This window comes from Choloepus didactylus, chromosome 17 (assembly GCF_015220235.1).
Source record: "Choloepus didactylus isolate mChoDid1 chromosome 17, mChoDid1.pri, whole genome shotgun sequence".
In the NCBI taxonomy this organism is placed as follows: domain Eukaryota; kingdom Metazoa; phylum Chordata; class Mammalia; order Pilosa; family Megalonychidae; genus Choloepus; species Choloepus didactylus.
Window position 1 is genome coordinate 48,449,623 of NC_051323.1, and position 27,627 is coordinate 48,477,249.

The 27,627-nt window shown below is 37.6% G+C and overlaps 1 protein-coding gene across 3 annotated transcripts in view; it reads right to left on the reverse strand.

The window, feature by feature from the left end:
* The window catches only part of PLEKHH2 (pleckstrin homology, MyTH4 and FERM domain containing H2), a 156,681-nt gene extending 134,032 nt beyond the window's left edge, over positions 1–22,649 (reverse strand). The window contains exons 1-2 of one of the 3 annotated variants that reach the window (XM_037807077.1): positions 22,576–22,649; positions 7,802–7,931 (exon numbers count right to left, since the gene is read on the reverse strand). In XM_037807077.1, the coding sequence (XP_037663005.1) occupies positions 7,802–7,924 (123 nt within the window). In that variant the 5' untranslated portion in view covers positions 7,925–7,931; positions 22,576–22,649. Of the gene's footprint in view, positions 1–7,801; positions 7,932–21,444; positions 21,475–22,575 lie in introns of those variants that run through there. The other 2 variants (XM_037807076.1, XM_037807078.1) reach the window with 2 other exon arrangements.
* Between the last annotated feature and the right edge of the window lie 4,978 nt (positions 22,650–27,627).

A 27,627-nucleotide genomic window follows, 5' to 3' on the forward strand; every position in this document is an offset into this window, starting at 1 on the left:
TCTGCTTGCTGAATTATGAACAAGTTTAACAGAAATTTTTGCAGCAGCATATTTCTACCAAATGCATTTATTATTTTTATGAATAACTTTGTTTTGTTTAGCATGGTTTAGTTTAAAATAAACTAAGTGCAAAAAATTTGGGTTCTGGTTCTTACTGTTTACCAACATTTTGGCATTGGGTCCTATAGCATATAAAACAGAGATAATATAACACACTCAACCTACCTCACAAGAGGTTGTGAGGGAAAAAATTTTTTTAAACATGTAAAAGTGATGTGAAAAAACTGTTAGCATTTCAATAATTAAAGGTATGGTGGTAGAGGTGGTAATGTTATAATTGGGTTGATAAAAAGAAAAGCCACAAATTGTCTAAATATATAATCATGGTACATCCACACAGAAAACTAAAAACTTAGTGGTTAGGGGAAAAGGAAACAGAACATTAGCATGAAGGTGAGGTTAGATAAAATGCACGGGAGACTTAAACATGTTAGAGAAAAAAAGGCAAGGAGTGAGGGGTAAGGAGTAGATTTAAGATACGAAAGGAAGTGGGGGATAATGGTGGGCATGTCCTTCAGGAACCAGGAGGGAATAAGATTAAAAGCACAGGTGAGAGGAGTCAGCGTTGGAAAGAAATAGGACCAATTTCTCCCAGTAAGAGAGAAGAAAAGAAGAGAAAAATAAAGATAGCAGTAGGAAATTTAAATGGAAAGATAGGGTTTAGATTTCTGGACAGGGTGGTTCTGTAAATTCATACTTTGTGACACTCCAGTACCAAATACACAGCAAATGGAAGATAAAACAAAAAAAAATGGAAAATTAAAGAGTCAGAGAAGGGCTAAATTCACAGGTCTGCTGGGCACCAAGTCCAAAAGCAGGCAGATATTGCCAGGAATTTAGCTGATATGGGTAATAAGAATAATAAGAGCGTCATGTGAGGTGGAAAACCGGCTAGGATCACAATTTGAAACCAGAAGGTGGAAGGGGACTGCAATTTATGGTAGGAGGAAAAACTGAGCTGCTGCCAATTATTACCTAAAGACTGTATCTTACATGAAACTGTGTATTTAGTATGGCAGGAGGCTACACACAGATTTTCAATAGCAATTAAGCCACCCACTGTCACAATGTGTGAATCTATGGTATCTCAAGGGACAACAGAGGGCAGGTGCCCCAAGCTAGTAGTTAAAGATGTGGTTCTCCCCTACGGCTGGAGGTATGGGGAGGTAAGTCCAAATTGCTAACAAGAACGACTGAACAGAGAGGGATGGGGATCCGTGAAGTGGGCAAAGGGAACAAAGAGGGAGAGAGAAAGAAACTGAACTTCCAGTCAAGAAAAACTTGCAAGAATTAAACTAGAAATCAATTTTTAAAAAATCTGAAAAACACCCCAATATTTGGAAATTAAGCAACAGATTTCTAAACAGTCTATAAATCAAAGAAGAAATATCAAGGGAAATTTTAAGTATTTTTTAATTTAATGAAATGAACACAATATATCAAAATTTGAGGGATGCAGCTAAAGCAGTGCTTAGAGAGAAATTTACAGCATTGAATACTTAAAATAGAAATGAATAAAGCTCTCAAATCAATAATCTATATTTTCACTGTAAGAAACTAGAAAAACAAGAGCAAATTAAACCCAAAGCTAACAGAAATAATGAAGTAATAGATTAGAGAAGAAATCAATGAAATTAAAAACAGAAAAATAGAGAAAATAAATGAAACCAAAACTGATTCTTTTCAATATAACTGATAAATCTCTAATCAGACTGATATATCAAAAAAGAAAGAAAAGAAAAATATTCAATATTAAAAATGAAAACCAGAACATCACTACAAATCCCACAGACACTAAAGGGATAACAAGTGTACTAGTCAGGGTTCTCTAGAGAAAAAAAATTGACAGTATATGTATGTATGTAAATATTATGAGATTTATTACAGGAATTGGCTTATATGACCATGTAGATGAGCAAGTTTGAAATCCATAGGGCAGGCCACAAGTTGGAAACTCTGATGAAGGTTTTGATGAATTCCCTAGGAGAAACTGGCTGGCTGAAAGTACAGCAAGAAATTCTTCCTTCTGATTGCAGAAATCATCAGTTCTCCCTTTAAGGCCTTCAACTGATAGGATGACACTTCTCTCATTGTTAAAGGCAAGCTCCTTTATTGATTGTAGATGCAATCAGTCATAGATGCAATCAACTGACTAATGATTTAAATACATGAAATAGACTCATAATTAATCAGGCCAGTGCTTGCTTGACAAAACAACTGGACACTATAACCTAGCCAAGATGGCACATGAACTTAACCATCAAAAGGGAATATTATGAACTTTATGCCAATAAATTGGACAATTTGGAAGAAACAGAAGTATTCTTTGAAAGATATAAAACACAAAAGCTCATTAAAGAAGAAATAACTTTGCTTAATATCCCTATATGTATAAAAGAAATTGCACCTGTAGTTAAAAATCTTTCCACAAAAGGGAACTTCAGAACTAGTTGGCCTCATTAGTGAATTCTACTAAATAGTTAAGGAAGAAAGAATACAAATTCAACACAAACTCTTCCAGAACATAAATGAGGTAGGAGTGCCTTGGTGTAGGTCATTCTGGGAAGAGTGAGAAAGAGTAAGTGGGAACCGATACAGGACATTCTAATAGTCAAAGCCAGTCATAGGACAGCCGAATTTTAAGGGAAAAGGAAAAGCCTCTGGATGGGAGAGTTTAATTTGCAATTATCTGCTGTCCTAAATCAGCCTTTGGACAAAAATAAGTATTATATTTGCAGGCCACTTATACACTAATAAAATGAAGCAGCATATCCGATACCTACTGCTTATTCACCAGCGTGAGCAGAGCAGCAAATATAGAATGAAATCTCCTGCCAAACTTGGATCTTAGCACCACCAAACACAATACTCCATGATCATGCTATTGTTCCAAGCACTTGATACAAATAAACTTGCTTAATACATTGGTTAATTTAGGTAGAATACTTTAGGACCTTCACACTCAACTGAAACGCACTGTAACTCCCCACCAAGTACCTCTCTTTCTGATTTTTCTCCATAGACCCCATGAAAAACTACCATCAAAAATTTTAAATTTATTTACTTGTAATAAATATCTTCAACCAATAGCCAAAAAAATGACATTTAAATTAGTCTGCAAAATCTCACTGTTAGTATATGTATAATTTCCATTAGGCATTTTGAAATATTAGGTGAGGCAATAGAAAGTAATTAAAGGGATAAATAATTTAAATAGGGTAATCGTGGTGTTGAACTGGATTGTTGTGTGAAAGCATATGCTATGCTGTCCAACGACTCTTCCTTGTTATGAGAGAATCCTACACTGCCTTAGGGAAATCATACTCACAAAAGGAAGACAATATGGCAGGAAATCCCAGATGACAACATTGCATCAGGTAAGGGCAGCATTAGGTTATGTGGGCTGTGATGATGCCAAAAGGGAAAATTCTTCATATTCTTCGTCCTTTCCTCTACACTGAAAATCTAACCTATAGTAAATAGCATTTCACTTCAAGTTAAAGAGAAACTTTCCCTTTCTCTCCCTGACTCAGAAAACTTAATAGTAATATTGTAAAGTAGGAAAACTACTTAAATCTCAGATTCTCTGAAGAGTTTATATTTGGCATACTAGAGAAATTTCCAATACCAATCCTTAAATTCCTCTAAAGACCCCTCCCACTTACAGAAGCATTTGCCCAAGACTTCAGTAAGGCCTTTTTCTTCATAAGCTTCGATATTCTAAGTTACTTGGAATTTGCAATGTTAAAAAAAAAAAAAGGTGAGAAACAGTTTTTTTTTATCCCACGCATTCTCCTACTCCATCTCCAAAAATTATAAGGTATATATGATTGAAATCTATCTTTAATTATAAAAACACTCTGATATCCTCTCACACATTTTTCCTAAAACAATTCAGAAAGATGTCTCCTATAATCTATAATTACATTTCTTTAAGTCATCTCCTTGTATGCTGTGGTGGTTTGGAACTGTGTGTACCCCAGAAAGGCATTTTCTTGGAGATTGTCCATTCCTGTGGTATGAACCCATTATAAGTAGGACCTTTTGACGTGGCTGCTTCAGTTGGAGTGTGACCTACCTCCTTGAGGATGAGTCAAGTCATATTACTGGAGTCCTTCATAAATGGAATGAATACAGAGAGAGAGAGAGAATATGTATGTCATGGAAGCAAGAAGCTGAAATCAACAAAACCTGGAAGAGAAAGGAGAAACCAGCAGGTGCTGCCATGTGCCTTGCCATGTGACAGAAGAGCCAAGGATTGCCAGTGGCCAGCCTTCAGGAAGAAAGCTTCACCCTGATGATGCCTTAGCTTGGACATTTTCCTGGACTCTAACCATGAGTGAACAGATTTCCCATTGTTTAAGCCAATCTATTTAATGGTATTTGCTTTCAGCAGCCTAGGAAACCAATGACGATGATGATGGGTGGTGATGGTGATAATAATAATGTTACTTCTATGTACCTGGCACTTTATTAACTGTATCATAAAAAAGTTTAAAAGACCTAGGGTTTAATATCAGCTTTGCTGTTTGTTAGCTGTATGACACTGGGCATAATATTCAAATAATCTTAGCCTTAATGTCAACATCTTTGAATTGGAGATAATAATAGTTACTTCACAGAGTTGCTGTGAGATTTAAACAAGCTAATGTTTGTAGTAAAGGCTTAGAAACTGTAAGTTGGTACCAAGAATTAGCTGCTTACAGCCAGTGCCAATAGAACAGAACCAAGAACCAGAACTGTTGTAAAAAAGGTAAGTTGGCCAGAATTCCTGGCAAAGAGCTGGAGGATCAAATTAGTATTTCTCAAGAATCCTCAGCTATGGGCCTGCAGCCATTTGGGGGAAAAGTCTGGAGAAATACTGGGGAGAAGTTCTGTGGCAGACTGGTTCGAACTTAAAACCAAAGGTTGTAGATGGGACCAGACTGGTCTCTGGAATGCAGCATTTGACGTGAGTTGGAACTAAGAAGAAATGCTATAGGGTTTGCTTTGAAAAATATTTAATGTTATGTAAATTGTTTGTACTACATACATAGCACACATCCTAATACATATGATACCTGCCCCCAAACAGAGATGGAATTATATGTTGCATGGTTGCATATGAGTGGGTAGGTGTATCAGAGAAACAAGGAATGTGGCAGTAAAACTAGATTGGAGCAGCCATATAGGTTGACGGCCAAGCACTCAGTCTCTAAAAAGAGAATACCTGAATTCAAATCTTGGCTTATATTTTTGTGCAAACTCAGCAAATAAAATAACTTCTCTGTGCCTAAGTTTCCTCCTGTGTAAATGCAGATAATATTAGTACCTAACCTTAAAGGGTTGTTGCGAGGATTAAGAGTTAATATATATAAAACACTTAGAAAAAGTGTCTGGCACATAGTAAGTATCACTTACCAATCTGTAAAATGGAAACAATAAAGTTGATTATTTCATATAATAACTCAATACATGTTAGGTATTTTTATTAAAAATGGGTGGGTACCAAAGATAATTTTTTAAACCCAGAGAAAACTATTGCATAATGGAATTCAGCAGAAAAGATCGTGAAAAGCCTTATTTCCATTTTGGTGTTGAATATGTTTACTGGGAAACCGTGAGTAACTTGGCATTCTTATCTAGTACACTTTCCAATGTATAAAACAAATCTGAATAATTCCATCTCTTAGATCTGTCAAAGGATTTAAGTCATGGATACAAAATACAGAAGACAAAAAAAAAAAAAAGGAAGAAAGAAAAGAAACCACAACTAAAACAGCAATTTTGAAATGACATTCCTCTCACTACTCATTCACTAACAAAAAAATAAAATAAAATCTAAAAACATATAGACTAATAACCAAAAAGCTATATACAATTTTAGTTATAAAGAAAAAGGTACTTTTATAGTTTAAAAAATGGACACTCATAAAGAAATGTGTTGCAACATGACCTCAAAAGAACAAAACAAATGCTGCCTTAAAACTTAGAATTTAAAGGTCGATTTATTGGAATTCAACTAAGCACAACTTTTATTTATCTGGAAAAAAAAAACAGAAGAGAATAGGAGCTAAGGGAACCAAGGAAATTTTGAGAAGGAGAGTGTGGTCGACAGTGTCAGCTGCTGAGAGGCTAAGGCAACAACTCAAAAGTATCCATGAGGTTTAGCAACAAGGATATCATCGGTTGCCACAGGGTTGCCATTGGGGTCATGGAAAATAGCAGAAAAATAAAAGCTCAATCTGGGAAATGATATTTAGAGAGAGAGGAACAAATGACTAAGGATGAACCACTAACTCGGAATTAGGATAGCTTCTCCAACCTGGAGATATTCAAATTGGGATCTGTTTTCAAAATTAGTAATTTTCATTCTAATAGCAGTAAATAAAGCAAACTGATATTGGCGATTTATTTCACAAAGCTTATTATTGACTCAAAGTGAGTATGATAAGGTTAGTCTCTCCACCTAAGAGATGTTAAAGCACAAATATTTAAGATGATATATAAGAAGGTTTAAACTGAATGATGCTTCACTGGATTTTGCTTAGAAAAAGATCCTTGGCTAGTGATGGAAGGAAAATTTAAGACCTTTTTGGAAATTGGATGCTTATACTAGTTTCCCTGCCTAAAGAATTATACAGAATAGAGTTTAAGAAACCACCTGTGAGTTCTTCTGATCAGTTTTGAATGACCATTAATATCATTCAACCATCCATCTAGAAAAGCACTGTCCAACAGAAAAATAATGCCATATTACCCACATTTAGAAAGTAAAATAGGTGAAATTAATGTCAATATTTTCTATTTAACCCAATATCCAAAATATTACCATTTCAACATATAAGCAATATAAAAATTATTATTGAGATATTTTAGATTCTTTCTTTCATACTAAATCTTTGGAATCCAGTGTGTATTTTACATTTATCACACATCTCAATTAGAATTAGCCCCATTTCAAGTGCTCAATAGCCACATGTGGCTGCTAGCTACTGTACTGGACAACACAGGTTTAGAGTCAAAATTTCTGTAAATAGGAACTTGAGTTGTTTTGTTCACAGATGTGACTGTAGCATTAAGAACAGTCGCTGGTACAAAATCAGCCTCAATGAATATTTGTTGAATGAATGAATGGGTGGATCTCTTGGTTTTATACACATATTTATAATTGAAAAAAAAATTTCCTGAGACATACATTAAATTTTCGTGACATGATTAGAACTATTAAGAGTAGATAAAATTATATCAAACTAAATTCTGGCCCAGTTGATAGTTTAGTAAGATATAGTCAGTCAATGCAAATTTCTAAATAGATGCTTTCTTTCAAATACAGTATAAACACGTTTCACTACCAATAGGGAATGTTCTTCTATTATCACTTTAACATGATTTTCCTAAACATTTAGAAGATCAAAATGCTGTCATACTTCTCTAATAAAATCAGATAAATTATAGCTCTTCTCTCTGTAATAAATGAAGTACACATCATCAAATGCACACACACGCACACACATATACACACACAATTCTCATATATTCCATTAGCTTTTGCAAAGAGATTTTTTTGCCTTAATGTCCAATCCACTCTAACAATGGCAAAAGAATATGCCAAATATAGCTTCAAACGCCTGGCAAAAGTTAAAGTATACTCATTATTTTAAAAATGCTTAACCCCCAAAGTACTGAGATTATTTAATATAAATGAAACAGGCCCCAAATAACTGACATTTAATAACAAAGGTGAGCGAGAAAAGCTTACCTTCTCTGCTAAGAGTTCTCTTATCTTGCTTGCTTGGACTCTAAATTTCATGAGCTGGGACTCAAGAGCTATGCATCGTTCTTTCCAATCTACTGGTCCTTCTGGCTCAGAAAGCTCTGCCATATTTATTCTAGAAAATAAAGCATGCAAATGTCATAACATCAATTAGAATTCAGGATAATTCCTTGACTCATTCAATGTACACATTCTAGTCATCATCTGCTGATATCCAGATACAAATTTTGAATTCTAAGACAAATTCCAGAACTGGTTACAGCCCACAAAAAGAATTTAGTGGGGGGCAGGCAGGCAGAGTTGGAGGTCTACTGTACCACTCACTGTCACTTAACTTTTCTCTCAGTTTCTCCAGTCTAGAAAAAGAGGGATGCTGATAGTTATAAACTATTCTTCCTTGTGGGTATGTTTGTGAGGAACAAATTAACGTCATTGTTTTTAACAACACTTTGGACAGTATAATAGCACTGCAAAAACATAAAGTACTGTTAATATTTTAGCTCTTCCCAACAGATTTTTAAAAATCTATCAACTCGTAATTATACCACAGTCTTAAACTTAAAGAAGTATTACAGCTTGATTCAACTGTAGCATGATAGAAAACCTACAGAAATTTCATATCAGTGCTACAATTATGATTTAGTTTTGTATTACAATTATTACTTAACAACACCCTAAATTTGTCCAGGTCCAGGCTGTCTTTCAAGCCAGCATATTTAACTGGGTAAGGTATTATGGCCCTGGACAAGTTAGCTTAATTTTTATTTGATGCAAGAAGAGAAAACACATAAATATGAAATTTGGAATCACCAACATTAAGTGAATCTGATATATTAACTGTCCTTTGGGAGGAGACTGATCCCAGAAAGAAGCAGTGTAAGGGAGAAGACAGGAGGCAGAGGAACTGGCTTTGCAGTTCTAAGGTGCAAAAAACTATTACTTGATTTTGGAAGCATGATTGTTTATGGTGCTGAGATTCATAGAAGTAGCTGTAAATGTTTGCTAACATTTTATCAGGCCATTTTAATAAATTTAAAGTTTTAAATTTTTAAATAAATGGCTTGATAATGTATTACTGATTTGCCCTTGCTATGAACTGGTAAAATTTGCATTAGGAATTTACTTCCTGGAGCAGCTAATCATGAGTCTTGGAGGAACCCACCTCGGATATCAGAGCCCCAGGATAGCAATGCAGCTGAAGTGTATTATTCTATCCTTTTATTGTATAAAAATACACGTCACTCACATATTAACCAAGTTTTTCCCCCCAATATTTCATGTAACATAAACCCCTCCTTAAACCTATACCAAATTTAAAAAAACTATTTGTATTGTTAAAAACCCACTAAAAGATTCTTTTCCTAGCATAAATATCGTTTTGCGCATAAACCAGTTTTCACATTAATACTAACATTATCACTCTATAATTTAGAAATAAATAAAAGCAGAAGTGATCCACAAAGGCACCCTAACCATCTTTAAGCTTCTAAATACCAGCCATAATGTAAAAGAAAATGATCATTGCAATGTTTGGAAACCATTCTCTTTTCATTTCTTTGTTTTTAAAGAAGCTTCACCCCATTGTTTTCTGAGTTTTCTTCTAAACACATTAGCCTTGTTAATTATATTTTTCATTACCTATGTTAGCATTTACTATTAATGATTTAGGAGAAGATAATGTAATTTCTAATAGATAATCTAGTAGATAGAAGATAATGCAGTCAGTCACAGACACTCAAATTTACTTCTACTTCATGTCTCCTCTCACCAGCATTACAGTGGACAGGAAAAGAAATATGGCTAAAACATTAACAAATAAAAGTGGTCCTGAAAGGACATCCTTAAATCTTAAACCATTCACACCATCACACAGGAACAAAGGGATATAATATTCTATCTTAAGCAACAAGAAGAGTCTATTTCATGTTGGTTTATTTTTTTACTCTACATTTAAAATAATGTTTTAATAGTCTACTGTACATTTCTACAGTTTTAAAAATAATTACCATAAAGAGGATATTTTTGCAACAAATGAAAGTCAACCAATATAATGTACATTAGTAAAATAAAGAACAAAAACTACAAGATCATTTCAATAGATACAGAAAAAAGCATCTGACTACAATCCAACATCTTTCCATGATTTAAAAAAAACATGAAGCAAACTAGGAATAGAAGGGAACTCTCTGAACCTGATAAAGGGCATCTATGAAAAACCCACAGCTAACATCATCTAAATTATAAAAGAAGGAAAGCTTTCTCCCTAAGGTCAGGAACAAGACAAAGTTGTCGGTACACTATCACTGCTCTACTCAACATTATGCTGGCGGTTCTAGCCAGCATATGCAGCAAATAGACCAGAAAATGAAATAAAAAGCATCCAGACTGCAAAGCAATTGACATGATAACAACCTAGAAAATTTACACTCACACACACACATACAAAACTATTAGCGCTAATAAATGGGTTCAGAAAGTTTGCAGAAAACCAGATTAATAAAGAAAAATCAGGAAGAATCTGAAAATGAAATTAAGAAAATTCCATCTACAATAGCATTGAAAAGAATAAAATACTTAGGAATAAATTCAGCAAAGGAGTGCAAGACTTGTACACTGAAAACTATAAATCATCAATGCAAGAAATTAAAGAAAACCTAAATAAACCATGTTCATGTATTGGAAGACTTAATATTTTTAGATGGCAATACTCCTGAATTCATAAAAAGTCAATGTAACCCTTATTGAATCTCCAGCTGCCTATTTTTGCAGAAATTGACAAAGTGATCCTAAATTTCATATGGAAATGTAAGGGACTCGAAAGTAGCCAAAACAATCTTGGACAGTTGGAAGATGCACACTTCCCAATTTCAAAACTTACTAAAACCAATAGTAATCAAGTCTGTAGAACTAACACAAGGACAGACATATAGAACAACAAAATAAAATTGAGAGACCAGAAATAAACCCTTGCATTTGTAGTCACTTGATTTTCACAAGGATGACAAGAACATTCAATGGGGAAAGAAAAGTCTTTACAATAAACAGCACTGGAACAACTGGACATCCATATGCAAAAGAATGATTTTTGGATCTTACCTCATACCATTTACAAAAATTAACTCAAAATGGATCAAAGATCTAAATGCTCTAAAATGTTTAGAAGAAAACATAGACATAAATCTTTATGCCCTTGGATTAGGCAATGGTTTCTTAGATACGACATCTAAAGCACAAGTAATCAAGGGAAAAAAAAGATAAATTAGACTTTGACTTCAAAGGACACAATTAAGAAAGTGAAAAAACAACCCATGAAGTGGGAGAAAATATTTGCAAATTATATATCTTATAGGGGACTTGTATCCTGAATATATAAAAGACAATTACAACTCAACAATAAAAAGACATCCTGATTTAAAAATGGATAAGGATTCTGAATAGCCATTTCTCCAAAGAAGATATACAAATGGCAAATATGAACACGAAAACATGCCCAACATTATGAGCCATTAGGGAAAATGAAATAAAAAACACAATTGAGATATCACTTCATATCCACTAGGATGGCTAGAATAAAAAACAGAGATAACAAGTGCCAGACAGAATGTGGAGAAACTGCTGGTGGGAATGAATGTAAAACAGTGCAGCCACTTTGGAAAATAGTTTGGCAGTTCCTCAAAAAGTTAAACATAGGGTTACCATATGACTCAGCAATTCCACTCCTACTTATATACCCAAGTACCCAAGAGAAATCAAAACATATGTCCATTGGGGCTTGCCCTTATGTAGCTCATCACTGCAAAGGAGGGGCTAAACCTGCTTATAATTGTGCCTAAGAGTCTCCCCCTGAGTACCTCTTTGTTGCTCAGATGTGGCCCCCCCCTCGCTCTAGCTAACCCAACTTGGTAGGTGATCTCACTGCCCTCCCCCCTACATGGGATCTGACTCTCAGGGGTGTAAATCTCCCTGGCAACGCAGGATATGACTCCCGGGGATGAATCTCCACCCAACATCGTGGGATTGAGAACATCTTCTTGACCGAAAGGGGGATATGAAATGAAACGAAATAAAGTATCACTGGCTGAGAGATTTCAAATGGAGTCAAGAGGTCACTCTGCTGACATTCTTAACGTACTATATAGATAACTCTTTTTAGGCTTTAATGTATCGGCATAGCTCGAAGCAAATACCCGAAACTATCAAAATCTGACTCAGTCGCCTTGACTGTTTAAGACGACTGTATAACAACATAGCTTACAAGGAGTGACAGTGTGATTGTGAAAACCCCATGGATCATACTCCCTTTATCCAGTGTATGGATAGATAAGTAGAAAAATGGGGGCAAAAACAAAAGGAAAAATAGGGTGGGATGGGGGGGTGATTTGGGTGTTCTTTTTGACTTTTACTTTTCATTCTTATTCTTTCTGGTGTAAGGAAAATGTTCAAAAATAGACTGGGGTGATGAATGCACAACTATTTGATGGTATTATGAACAGCTGAATGTATACCAAGGATGACTGTATGATATGTGAATATATCTCAATAAAACCGAATTTAATTATTAAAAAAAACATATGTCCACCCAAAAACTTGTACATGAACGTTCACAGAGACATTATTCATGATAGCCAAAAAATGGAAACTACCCAAACTGATGAAAAGATAAGCGAAATGTGGTATATTTACAATGGAATATTATTCAACAATAAAAAGGAATGAAGTATGGATACATACTACATGGATAAGCATTGAAACATTATGCTAAGTGTAAGAAGCCAGTCACAAAAGTCTGCATATTGTATGATCCCATTTATATGAAATATCCAGAATAGGCAAATCCAAAGACAGAAAGTAGATTAGAGCAAGGGGCCACAGGGAAGGGGCAACAGGGAGTGGTTGCTGACGGACATGGGGTTTCTTTTCAGAGTGATGAAAATGTTCTGGAATTAGATAGTGGTGATAGCTGCACAATTCTGTAAATATTCTCAAATCTACTTCAAAAGGGTAAATTTTATGGTTTATGAATTATATATCAATAAAAAGCATATATTAACAAATGACTAAGTAAAAATAACAGTTTAAACAGCGGCTTAATAGGTCCACATTTACAAATTTAATGATCCATTGTTTGTGGTTGTCCCTGACAAGAATTCCATCATTAACTCCAATAATTTAGAATTAACTGTATTTTTCAACCTCAAATATGAAAAGTATCATTCCTACAAAAATACCAAGAATACTTCCCTATGAAAATCAGACAATAAATAAATACTAAGTTAAACATACCTAATAATTCCTTTAGTTATGCTAATTATACATTTTATAGTGAAATAGCAAAACCTTAGAAATATTACTTAATTGGCATTTAACATCTACATTCCCTATTGAATGGGTCATAACAACTTTTTGTTTTACTTTTTTATTGTGAAATATAACATACTGAAAAGTGAAAACATTCAAAGTACGATTTAACAAGTAGTTAGAGAGCAAATCATAACAACTTTTTAAAAACTCAAAACTACAGCTTGGGAGGGGCAAGATGGCAGACTGGTGAGCTGTATGTTTTAGTTACTCCTCCAGGAAAGTAGGTAAAAAGCCAGGAACTGCGTGGACTGGACACCACAGAGCAATCTGTCTTTGGGCATACTTCATACAACACTCATGAAAACGTGGAACTGCTGAGATCAGCGAAATCTGTAAGTTTTTGCGGCCAGGGGACCCGCGCCCCTCCCTGCCAGGCTCAGTCCCGGGGGAGGAGGGGCTGTCAGCTCCAGGAAGGAGAAGAGAGAATTGCAGTGGCTGCTCTTATCGGAAACTCATTCTACTGATTCAAACTCCAACCATAGATAGACTGAGACCAGACACCAGAGACTCTGAGAGCAGCCAGCCCAGCAGAGAGGAGACAGGCATAGAAAAAAAACAACACGAAAAACTCCAAAATAAAAGCAGAGGATTTTTGGAGTTCTGGTGAACACAGAAAGGGGAAGGGCGGAGATCAGGCCTTGAGGCGCATATGCAAATCCCGAAGCAAGGCTGATCTCTCTGCCCTGTGTACCTTTCCTTAATGGCCCTGGTTGCTTTGTCTATTAGCATTTCAATAACCCATTAGATCTCTGAGGAGGGCCGGTTTTTTTTTTTTTTTTTTTTTTTTTTTTTAAATCCTTTTTGCTTTTTCTAAAACAATTACTCTAAGAAGCTCAATACAGAAAGCTTCAAAGAATTGAAATTTGGGCATGTCAAGTCAAGAGCAGAACTAAGAGAGCTCTGAGACAAAAGGCAATAATCCAGTGGCTGAGAAAATTCACTAAACAACACAACTTCCCAACAAAAGGGGGGTGTCCGCTCACAGCCACCATCCTGGTGGACAGGAAACACTCCTGCCCATCGCCAGCCCCATAGCCCAGAGCTGCCCCAGACAACCCAGTGTGACGGAAGTGCTTCAAATAACAGGCACACACCACAAAATTGGGCGTGGACATTAGCCTTCCCTGCAACCTCAGCTGAATGTCCCAGAGCTGGGAAGGGGGAGCAGTGTGAATTAACAGAGCCCCATTCAGCCATCATTTGAGCAGACTGGGAGCCTCCCAACACAGCCCAGCAGCCCAGAACTGCCCTGGGGGGACGGCACTCACCTGTGACATAGCACAGTCATCCCTCAACAGAGGACCCGGGGTGCACAGCCTGGAAGAGGGGCCCACTTGCAAGTCTCAGGAGCAATACGCCAATACCAAAGACTTGTGGGTCAGTGGCAGAGACAAACTGTGGCAGGACTGAACTGAAGGATTAGACTATTGCAGTAGCTTTAAAACTCTAGGATCATCAGGGAGATTTGATTGTTAGGGCCACCCCCCCTCCCCGACTGCCCAGAAACACGCCCCACATACAGGGCAGGCAACACCAACTACACACGCAAGCTTGGTACACCAATTGGGCCCCACAAGACTCACTCCCCCACTCACCAAAAAGGCTAAGCAGGGGAGATCTGGCTTGTGGAGAACAGGTGGCTCGTGGACGCCACCTGCTGGTTAGTTAGAGAAAGTGTACTCCACGAAGCTGTAGATCTGATAAATTAGAGATAAGGACTTCAACTGGTCTACAAACCCTAAAAGAACCCTATCAAGTTCAGCAAATGCCACGAGGCCAAAAACAACAGAAAATTATAAAGCATATGAAAAAACCAGACGATATGGATAACCCAAGCCCAAGCACCCAAATCAAAAGACCAGAAGAGACACACCTAGAGCAGCTACTCAAAGAACTAAAGATGAACAATGAGACCATAGTACGGGATATGAAGGAAATCAAGAAGACCCTAGAAGAGCATAAAGAAGACATTGCAAGACTAAATAAAAAAATGGATGATCTTATGGAAATTAAAGAAACTGTTGACCAAATTAAAAAGATTCTAGACACTCATAGTACAAGACTAGAGGAAGTTGAACAACGAATCAGTGACCTGGAAGATGACAGAATGGAAAATGAAAGCATAAAAGAAAGAATGGGGAAAAAAATTGAAAAACTCGAAATGGACCTCAGGGATATGATAGATAATATGAAACGTCCGAATAGAAGACTCATTGGTGTCCCAGAAGGGGAAGAAAAGGGTAAAGGTCTAGGAAGAGTATTCAAAGAAATTGTTGGGGAAAACTTCCCAAATCTTCTAAACAACATAAATACACAAATCATAAATGCTCAGCGAACTCCAAATAGAATAAATCCAAAAAAACCCACTCCGAGACATATACTGATCACACTGTCAAACATAGAAGAGAAGGAGCAAGTTCTGAAAGCAGCAAGAGAAAAGCAATTCACCACATACAAAGGAAACAGCATAAGACTAAGTAGTGACTACTCAGCAGCCACCATGGAGGCGAGAAGGCAGTGGCACGATATATTTAAAATTCTGAGTGAGAGGAATTTCCAGCCAAGAATACTTTATCCAGCAAAGCTCTCCTTCAAATTTGAGGGAGAGCTTAAATTTTTCACAGACAAAGAAATGCTGAGAGAATTTGCTAACAAGAGACCTGCCCTACTGGAGATACTAAAGGGAGCCCTACAGACAGAGAAACAAAGACAGGACAGAGAGACTTGGAGAAAGGTTCAGTACTAAAGAGATTCGGTATGGGTACAATAAAGGATATTAATAGAGAGAGGGAAAAATATGGCAAACATAATCCAAAGGATAAAATGGCCAATTCAAGAAATGCCTTCACGGTTTTAACGTTGAATGTAAATGGATTAAACTCCCCAATTAAAAGATATAGATTCGCAGAATGGATCAAAAAAAATGAACCATCAATATGTTGCATACAAGAGACTCATCTTAGACACAGGGACACAAAGAAACTGAAAGTGAAAGGATGGAAAAAAATATTTCATGCAAGCTACAGCCAAAAGAAAGCAGGTGTAGCAATATTAATCTCAGATAAAATAGACTTCAAATGCAGGGATGTTTTGAGAGACAAAGAAGGCCACTACATACTAATAAAAGGGGCAATTCAGCAAGAAGAAATAACAATCGTAAATGTCTATGCACCCAATCAAGGTGCCACAAAATACATGAGAGAAACATTGGCAAAACTAAAGGAAGCAATTGATGTTTCCACAATAATTGTGGGAGACTTCAACACATCACTCTCTCCTATAGATAGATCAACCAGACAGAAGACCAATAAGGAAATTGAAAACCTAAACAATCTGATAAATGAATTAGATTTAACAGACATCTACAGGACATTACATCCCAAATCACCAGGATACACATACTTTTCTAGTGCTCACGGAACTTTCTCCAGAATAGATCATATGCTGGGACATAAAACAAGCCTCAATAAATTTAAAAAGATTGAAATTATTCAAAGCACATTCTCTGACCACAATGGAATACAATTAGAAGTCAATAACCATCAGAGACTTAGAAAATTCACAAATACCTGGAGGTTAAACAACACACTCCTAAACAATCAGTGGGTTAAAGAAGAAATAGCAAGAGAAATTGCTAAATATATACAGACGAATGAAAATGAGAACACAACATACCAAAACCTATGGGATGCAGCAAAAGCAGTGCTAAGGGGGAAATTTATAGCACTAAACGCATATATTAAAAAGGAAGAAAGAGCCAAAATCAAAGAACTAATGGATCAACTGAAGAAGCTAGAAAATGAACAGCAAACCAATCCTAAACCAAGTACAAGAAAAGAAATAACAAGGATTAAAGCAGAAATAAATGACATAGAGAACAAAAAAACAATAGAAAGGATAAATATCACCAAAAGTTGGTTCTTTGAGAAGATCAACAAGATTGACAAGCCCCTAGCTAGACTGACAAAATCAAAAAGAGAGAAGACCCATATAAACAAAATAATGAATGAAAAAGGTGACATAACTGCAGATCCTGAAGAAATTAAAAAAATTATAAGAGGATACTATGAACAACTGTATGGCAACAAACTGGATAATGTAGAAGAAATGGACAATTTCCTGGAAACATATGAACAACCTAGACTGACCAGAGAAGAAATAGAAGACCTCAACCAACCCATCACAAGCAAAGAGATCCAATCAGTCATCAAAAATCTTCCCACAAATAAATGCCCAGGGCCAGATGGCTTCACAGGGGAATTCTACCAAACTTTCCAGAAAGAACTGACACCAATCTTACTCAAACTCTTTCAAAACATTGAAGAAAATGGAACACTACCTAACTCATTTTATGAAGCTAACATCAATCTAATACCAAAACCAGGCAAAGATGCCACAAAAAAGGAAAACTACCGGCCAATCTCCCTAATGAATATAGATGCAAAAATCCTCAACAAAATACTTGCAAATCGAATCCAAAGACACATTAAAAAAATCATACACCATGACCAAGTGGGGTTCATTCCAGGCATGCAAGGATGGTTCAACATAAGAAAAACAATCAATGTATTACAACACATTAAAAACTCGAAAGGGAAAAATCAATTGATCATCTCAATAGATGCTGAAAAAGCATTTGACAAAATCCAACATCCCTTTTTGATAAAAACACTTCAAAAGGTAGGAATTGAAGGAAACTTCCTCAACATGATAAAGAGCATATATGAAAAACCCACAGCCAGCATAGTACTCAATGGTGAGAGACTGAAAGCCTTCCCTCTAAGATCAGGAACAAGACAAGGATGCCCGCTGTCACCACTGTTATTCAACATTGTGCTGGAAGTGCTAGCCAGGGCAATCCGGCAAGACAAAGAAATAAAAGGCATCGAAATTGGAAAAGAAGAAGTAAAACTGTCATTGTTTGCAGATGATATGATCTTATATCTAGAAAACCCTGAGAAATCAACGATACACCTACTAGAGCTAATAAACAAATTTAGCAAAGTAGCGGGATACAAGATTAATGCACATAAGTCAGTAATGTTTCTATATGCTAGAAATGAACAAACTGAAGAGACACTCAAGAAAAAGATACCATTTTCAATAGCAACTAAAAAAATCAAGTACCTAGGAATAAACTTAACCAAAGATGTAAAAGACCTATACAAAGAAAACTACATAACTCTACTAAAAGAAATAGAAGGGGACCTTAAAAGATGGAAAAATATTCCATGTTCATGGATAGGAAGGCTAAATGTCATTAAGATGTCAATTCTACCCAAACTCATCTACAGATTCAATGCAATCCCAATCAAAATTCCAACAACCTACTTTGCAGACTTGGAAAAGCTAGTTATCAAATTTATCTGGAAAGGGAAGATGCCTCGAATTGCTAAAGACACTCTAAAAAGAAAAACGAAGTGGGAGGACTTACACTCCCTGACTTTGAAGCTTATTATAAAGCCACAGTTGCCAAAACAGCATGGTACTGGCACAAAGATAGACATATAGATCAATGGAATCGAATTGAGAATTCAGAGATAGACCCTCAGATCTATGGCCGACTGATCTTTGATAAGGCCCCTAAAGTCACCGAACTGAGCCATAATGGTCTTTTCAACAAATGGGGCTGGGAGAGTTGGATATCCATATCCAAAAGAATGAAAGAGGACCCCTACCTCACCCCCTACACAAAAATTAACTCAAAATGGACCAAAGATCTCAATATAAAAGAAAGTACCATAAAACTCCTAGAAGATAATGTAGGAAAACATCTTCAAGACCTTGTATTAGGAGGCCACTTCCTAGACTTTACACCCAAAGCACAAGCAACAAAAGAGAAAATAGATAAATGGGAACTCCTCAAGCTTAGAAGTTTCTGCACCTCAAAGGAATTTCTCAAAAAGGTAAGGGGCAGCCAACTCAATGGGAAAAAATTTTTGGAAACCATGTATCTGACAAAAGACTGATATCTTGCATATACAAAGAAATCCTACAACTCAATGACAATAGTACAGACAGCCCAATTATAAAATGGGCAAAAGATATGAAAAGACAGTTCTCTGAAGAGGAAATACAAATGGCCAAGAAACACATGAAAAAATGTTCAGCTTCACTAGCTATTAGAGAGATGCAAATTAAGACCACAATGAGATACCATCTAACACCGGTTAGAATGGCTGCCATTAAACAAACAGGAAACTACAAATGCTGGAGGGGATGTGGAGAAATTGGAACTCTTATTCATTGTTGGTGGGACTGTATAATGGTTCAGCCACTCTGGAAGTCAGTCTGGCAGTTCCTTAGAAAACTAGATATAGAGCTACCATTCGATCCAGCGATTGCACTTCTCGGTATATACCCGGAAGATCGGAAAGCAGTGACACGAACAGATATCTGCACGCCAATGTTCATAGCAGCATTATTCACAATTGCCAAGAGATGGAAACAACCCAAATGTCCTTCAACAGATGAGTGGATAAATAAAATGTGGTATATACACACGATGGAATACTACGCGGCAGTAAGAAGGAACGATCTGGTGAAACATATGACAACATGGATGAACCTTGAAGACATAATGCTGAGCGAAATAAGCCAGGCACAAAAAGAGAAATATTATATGCTACCACTAATGTGAACTTTGAAAAATGTAAAACAAATGGTTTATAATGTAGAATGTAGGGGAACTAGCAGTAGAGAGCAATTAAGGAAGGGGGAACAATAATCCAAGAAGAACAGATAAGCTATTTAACGTTCTGGGGATGCCCAGAAATGACTATGGTCTGTTAATTTCTGATGGATGTAGTAGGAACAAGTTCACTGAAATGTTGCTATATTATGTAACTTTCTTCGGGTAAAGTAGGAACATGTTGGAAGTTAAGCAGTTATCTTAGGTTAGTTGTCTTTTTCTTACTCCCTTGCTATGGTCTCTTTGAAATGTTTTTTTATTGTATGTTTGTTTTCTTTTTAACTTTTTTTTTTATACAGTTGATTTGAAAAAAGAAGGGAAAGTTAAAAAAAAAAAAAGAAAAAAGACAAACAAGGAAAAAAAAAAAAAAAAAGATGTAGTGCCCCCTTGAGGAGCCTGTGGAGAATGCAGGGGTATTCGCCTACCCCACCTCCATGGTTGCTAACATGACCACAGACATAGGGGACTGGTGGTTTGATGGGTTGAGCCCTCTACCATAAGTTTTACCCTTGGGAAGACGGTTGCTGCAAAGGAGAGGCTAGGCCTCCCTGTATTTGTGCCTAAGAGTCTCCTCCTGAATGCCTCTTTGTTGCTCAGATGTGGCCCTCTCTCTCTGGCTAAGCCAACTTGAAAGGTGAAATCACTGCCCTCCCCACTACGTGGGATCAGACACCCAGGGAAGTGAATCTCCCTGGCAACGTGGAATATGACTCCCGGGGAGGAATGTAGACCCGGCATCGTGGGATGGAGAACATCTTCTTGACCAAAAGGGGGATGTGAAAGGAAATGAAATAAGCTTCAGTGGCAGAGAGATTCCAAAACGAGCCGAGAGATCACTCTGGTGGGCACTCTTACGCACACTTTAGACAACCTTTTTTAGGTTCGAAAGAATTGGGGTAGCTGGTGGTGGATACCTGAAACTATTAAACTACAACCCAGAACCCATGAATCTCGAAGACAGTTGTATAAAAATGTAGCTTATGAGGGGTGACAGTGGGATTGGGAATGCCATAAGGACCAAACTCCACTTTGTCTAGTTTATGGATGGATGTGTAGAAAAGTAGGGGAAGCAAACAAACAGACAAAGGTACCTAGTGTTCTTTTTTACTTCAATTGCTCTTTTTCACTCTAATTATTATTCTTGTTATTTTTGTGTGTGTGCTAATGAAGGTGTCAGGGATTGATTTGGGTGATGAATGTACAACTATGTAATGGTACTGTAAACAATCGAAAGTACAATTTGTTTTGTATGACTGCGTGGTATGTGAATATATCTCAATAAAATGATGATTAAAAAAAAAAAAAAAAAACTACAGCTTGGTTGGCTGATCCACACAGAGGTCTAGACATTAGATTTCCTCATTTAGTTCTGCAATTTCAATTAGTTAACAAGTATTAATTAACAGTTCTATTAGTGCACCGTCTTGGATAGTTAAGGATTCTAATTTTGAACAACACCCACCATCCTTTTCCATTACCACAGATTTTATACAATTTACCTATATAGCTTCTGGAATGATAATCTATTGCTAAATAAATATCGTTTCTAGATTTTGAATTCGTGAAAGTAATCTACCTTCACTGCAGAGCACAGGAAAGAGTCTCGGTTTTCCAAATACTCCCAATGACTTGTGGAAATATTTACTGACACAAAATAAACTGTTTCCAATTGTGAAGTGAATGCTCTTTTCTCTGAATCCCTGACTTCCTGTTTCTCTTCCAAATCCCAAAAAGGAAAGAAAAAAAGAGAAAGAATTCATCTACTTAGGCTGACACTGATGAAACTCAGAAGAGCCACTCATATTCTTTAGTTCTCTCCTCTTTTAAGGGACAACTTAACTTGGCAAAGGTAACCATGTATTTTTTTTTTTTTTTCCTAAAGCAGAAAAGATGTTTTTCTTGACTAAACTGAGGCATGCCTTGTTTAAGAAACCTCCCACCACCTAGTCCCACTTCGGCAGAGCCTGCCCTTGGGTGGCACTGCCCGGAAACAGCCGTGCTCCTCGCCCCGCAGCTCCTTGGGGACACACACCGCCGTGCGGTCGAGGCTTGCGACTGGCACCTTCACAAAGAAAGCACAGAATTGCAGGTAGTGCAGCACTAGACCTTTAACAACGCAAATGGTTCAACTTCTCTTCGCACAGCGTTTCGCGTAGCAGAGTCTATGGCTAACATGTTTCATCTTTTTAAGAGTGATCTAGTAACTTCAGGGACATTGTAGTTTTATGGCAGGTCACCTTAGGGCACTTTGACATTCCGGCAACTCGAGATGCAGAAAATAGTTCTTTGAAGTTTCGAGAAGTTTCGCTCCTCACATCACAACGCGGCTTCCAAGAAGCCGAGGCCGACCCTTGGCATAGGGGGTCACTCGACGAGGGGACGACCCCCGACGACCACCCGCGCCCGGTGTTTTCGGACAAAAAGAGACCAGACACCGGGGGCGAGGAGCCGCCGGCCACGACCCCCGGCCGACACTTGGAGACGAGACCCCAGACCCGGGGGCGATGTCGAGTCCGGGGGCTGCGGCGGGAGGCGGAGGGTCCAGCCCCGCGCCAGCCCGCTCAGTCCGCCTGGCCGCCTCCCGCTAGCTCGGCCCGCTGCCCACCGTCCCCGCGCTTTGGCCGCCCGGACCCCGCGCTCTCGAGGGGAGGGACTCCCCAGGCAGTGTTGGCGCTGGCGGGGGGTCCCGGCTCCCCGCCGTCCCTACCTGCCTACCTCTGCCGCAGGCCCCCGCGCGTCCGGCCCGCGCCTGGTCCCGGGCTCCCGGGGCTCCAAGCCCTCGCCCCACGCACACAGAGCCCCCGAGGGGCGGGGCCAGGACACGCCTCCTTCCAGGACTGGCTGCCGGAATAGCCAATCGGAGGCCGCAGCTGGCCACCTGTCGTCACCGGGGGGTGCGGTTACAGCGTTGGCTCCTCCCAGTCCCTACCCCAGGAGAGAGTTCTGCCGAGAGTTTCCACCCTTCGCCGGTCCTCGCCCGCACACCTGGACCTAAGAGCCTCTTGTAACTGTCACCTCCTTTCCATTCCCTCTGCCTCGATTCGGACCTGGACTGCTGGCCCACCTGCCCGTTTGGTTTCCCAGCCTGTAGTCTCTGCTGTTTCCCCGCTCGCCAGGTTAATGGTCCTTAAGCACAGTTCTGATGGACACCCTGCCAAAGACCGTCACTGTCTTCCTTTTGCTTAAATGATCAAGGAACAGATTCCCTCGTCTATTAATCAAGGCCTCCATCCTGCTTTTTCAGGTTTATTTTTCACTAATGCTCTTCGCACACCTGATTCGGTTGCTGTGTACTCTCCTACTCCAGGGAACTCCTTTTGACACATTTACCCACTTTTTTCCACCCCCTCTTTTAAAAGTTCTAGCAATCCTCTAAAACCCAACTCAAAATAATCTTCCCCATGTGACCATGCCTGCCGCCCCACCTAGAAGTAATTACTTCTCTCTTTTCTGCTCCCTTAGCATTTAGATTTTTGCTCCTCTTTGGTATTTAGCTCATTCTGCCTTACTACCACTGCTCCTTCTCTACCCATTAGACTGTAAGCACTTTGAAAACAAGAGATTAGTTTTGCTTTTGAATCCTCCTCAGCACACAGCACAGAACGTTGCATAAATAGATGAGTGATACATTTAATTTCATTGGATTTTACATCTCAAATTGGGGTCTGGAGAAACCAGTCTCAGCAGGGAAAAAAAAAAAAAAAAAAAGGTGAGAATGCTGAGTGTTTTGGGCAATCCATCCCAGGTCACAAAGCCAGGCCAGACAAATTACTCTCTTTGGTTTGCATCTGACCAATAGAGGGTATTGGAAGGCTTTTGCCATTACATTTGTTTTTTTAAGTTTACCTAACCTTATATAGAAAAAGCGCAAAGGAGATAAAAGTTTGCAAAGTTCCTTAGAGGGAAGACATTAAGTGAATATGATTAAAAGAGTCATAAGTATCAGGCTTCCATATTTCTTCCAGATGAACACTAATTTTGGACTGGATCCCAGACTACCCCCACACATCAAATTCCTTTTGCCTTCTGTGGGAGCTGATGATGCATATCATATGAAAATTTGTCTCTCCAAACAGCTTTGGCAAAGAAGCAGGCTGTTACTGGACTCATTTTACAGAGTACACAGGAGTTAAATAAACAGAGTTTAAGTAACTTGCATAATTTAACACAGCAAATCAGTAGAGTTTATGCAGCAGAAAGAGAGAAAGAATGCCAAAATAGAATCACTTCCGTTTTTGAGTCAGAAATGCTAAATAGACCAAGAGAACTGAGTGAATACAGTCATTCTGAAAAGAAGCTTTCTAAACACTGCTGCCACCCTTGGAAGGCTCAGCCAACATTTACATACTGTCAACTTTTTCTAGAAACATGACAAACTGAATTTGTTTGGCTGTGGAGAATTCAGTGGAATAGCATCCTATTTCTGGCTGTGCTAAGAAAAATACATGGTACAATGGAATATTATTTGGCTATAAAAAGAAATGAAGCACTGATACAAACTACAAAATGGATAAACCTGGGAAATATTATGGTAAGGGAAAGAAGCCAGATACAAAGGACCACATATTATATAAATCCATTTATATGAAATGTCCAGAATAGGCAGATCTGTAGAAACAGAAAGTAGATTAGTGGTTGCCTATGACTGGGGGGCAGGGAGGAGGGTTGATGACTAAGGGAAACAGTTTCTTTCTGGAGTAATCAAAACATTATAAAATTGATTGTGATGATGGTTGCACACACAGTCTGTGAACTTACTAAAGCCGTTGAATTGTATAGTTTAGATAGTGAGTTGTATGGTATGTGAATTATATGTCAATAAAGCTATGAATGAAAACAAAAACACACATTGAATTTTATATTTTTATATTATATAGCAGCAGTTGGAAAATTGAAGACCAACCTTCATGAATGTTCATAGCACTATGTACCTTTGTTTGATAGTATTTACCTCAGTTGTAATATTATGTTTCATTGTGATTATTTGATTGTCTATTCCCCCCACTGAACTGTAAGTGCCATGAGAGTAGAAATAGTGTCTGGCTTTGTTCTTTAATATTTGCCCAGCACATGGCACAGTGCCTGACATGTGATAGATACACAATAAATATTTTTTGAATGAATGAATGAAGGAGGTAAAGGGATACAATTTACCAAAAACTTAACAATATTCTAGGCATTGAGCTAGGTTCTGAGGAATACAAAAATTAACAAAACAGATACGGTTTCTGTCTTTGTGGAGTTACAGTCTAGGGGGAGAGGTGTACATTCATTAAACATTTGCACAAATAAATGCAAAATTACAAATTGCATTAAGTGCACTGAGAGAAAATCACAGGCTGCTAAGCAAGTGAATAATAAGGGGACCTGTCCTAGTGTCAGGAAATGAGAAAATGACATTTGAGTTGGTGTCTGAAGGAAATAACCAGGAGAAAGCAAGGAGATGGTGGGAAGGGCACCCCAGGTTGTTGGAGCCAAAGTAAAAGGTCCTGCGGTGACAAGGCGCCTAGGACGTCAGAGGGACTGATGAAAGCCAGTGAGGCAGGGACACAGAGCAAGGGGAGGCTACAGAGGAAAAAGGGCCAGACCATAGGGGGTCTTGAAGATTAGGACTTTTCAACCTTTAATGAGGATCTTGTTAAGATGCAGATTCACAAGTGCTGAGGCGTGATTTTTTTTAAACGGTTTTATTCACACACTATACATTCCCTCGTAAGTAAACAATCAGTGGTTCCCAGTATAATCACATAGTTATGCATTCACCACCACAATCTATATGAGGACATTTCCATTTCTTCTGTAAAGAAACAAGAAGAGGAGAAAAAAAGGAAAAAGGAAAAAGACAAAAAAAAAAAAAAAAAAAATAAAAAAAAAGTTAAAAAAAAAAAAAAAAAAAAAAAAAAGGTCAGACAACAATACCACTGCCAAGAATTCCACATCCTTCCCTTAAATACCTCTCCTATAGACATTTAGCTTTGGTATATTGCCTTTATTACAATTAATGGGAGCACATTATAATGTTACTGTTAACTAGAGACTCTAGTTTGCATTGATTGCATTTTTTCCCAATACCATCCTATTTTTGCCACATTGCAGTTGACATTCATTTGTTCTCCCTTATGTAAAAACATTCTTATATTTGTACATTTAATCACAATCATTGTCCACTCTAGGTTTCACTAAGTTATTCAGTCCCAGTCTTTATCTTCTATCTTTCCTTCTGGTGTCCTGCATGACCCCAACCAGTTTCTCAACATCCTCTTCAACACTTCTTGTTATCTCTAGTTTTAATTCCAGCCATTCTAGCAGTTGTAAAATTGTATTTCATTGTCCTTTTTATTAGCATTTCCCTAATGACTAGTGATGTTGAGCATCTTTTCATGTGCATGTTGGCCATTTATATGGCTTCTTAGGAGAAATGTCTGTTCAAGTCCTTTGTCAATTTTTAAATTGGGTTATTCATCTTTTAATTGTTGAGTTGTAAGGGTTCTTTATATATTCTGGATAGTGGGTCCTTAACAGATATAGGATTTGCAAATATTTTCTTCAATTCTGTGAGTTGTGTTTTCATTTTCTTGATGCTGTCCTTTGAAGTACAAAGTTTTAATTTTGACAAAGTACAGTTTATTTTGTTTTCCTTTTGTTTTGTCCTTAAGTGTCATATGTAAGAAACCATTGCCTAACGTGGAATATGACTCCCAGGGAGGAATCTAGACCTGGCATCGTGGGACGGAGAACATCTTCTTGACCAAAAGGGGGATGTGAAAGGAAATGAAATAAGCTTCAGTGGCAGAGAGATTCCAAAAGGGGCCAAGAGATCATCCTGGTGGGCACTCTTACGCACAATATAGACAACCCTTTTTAGGTTCTAATGAAGTGGGGTAGCTGGTGGTAGATACCTGAAACTATCAAACTACAACCCAGAACCCATGAATCTCGAAGACAGTTGTATAAAAATGTAGCTTATGAGGGGTGACAAGGGGATTGGGAAAGCCATAAGGACCACACTCCACTTTGTCTAGTTTATGGATGGATGAGTAGAAAAATAGGGGAAGGAAACAAACAGACAAAGGTACCCAGTGTTCTTTTTTACTTCAATTGCTCTTTTTCACTCTAATTATTATTCTTGTTATTCTTGTGTGTGTGCTAATGAAGGTGTCAGGGATTGATTTGGGTGATGAATGTACAACTATGTAATGGTACTGTGAACAATCGAAAGTACGATTTGTTTTGTATGACTACGTGGTATATGAATATATCTCAATAAAATGAAGATTAAAAAAAAAAAAAGAAAAATGGGGGAAGGAAAAAAAAAACAAACAAACAAAGGCACCCAGTGTTCTTCTTTAATTTAATTGCTCTTTTTCACTTTAATTATTATTCTTGTTATTTTTGTGTGTGTGGTAATGAAGGTATCGGGGATTGATTTTGGTGAAGAATGCACAACTATGTAATGGTACTGTGAACAATCAAATGTATGATTGGTTTTGTATGACTGCGTGGTATGTGAATATATCTCAATAAAATGAATATAAAAAAAGAAAAAAAAAACAAACCATTGCCTAATCTAAGGTCACAAAGATTTACTTTTATATTTCCTCCTAACAGTTTTATTGCTTCAGGTTTTATATTTAAGTTGTTGATCCATTTTGAGTTGATTCTTACATATGCTGTGAGGTAGAGGCTCCAAATTTATTCTTTTTCATGTGGCTATCCAATTATCCCAGCACCATTTGTTGAAAATACTTTTCTTTCCCCA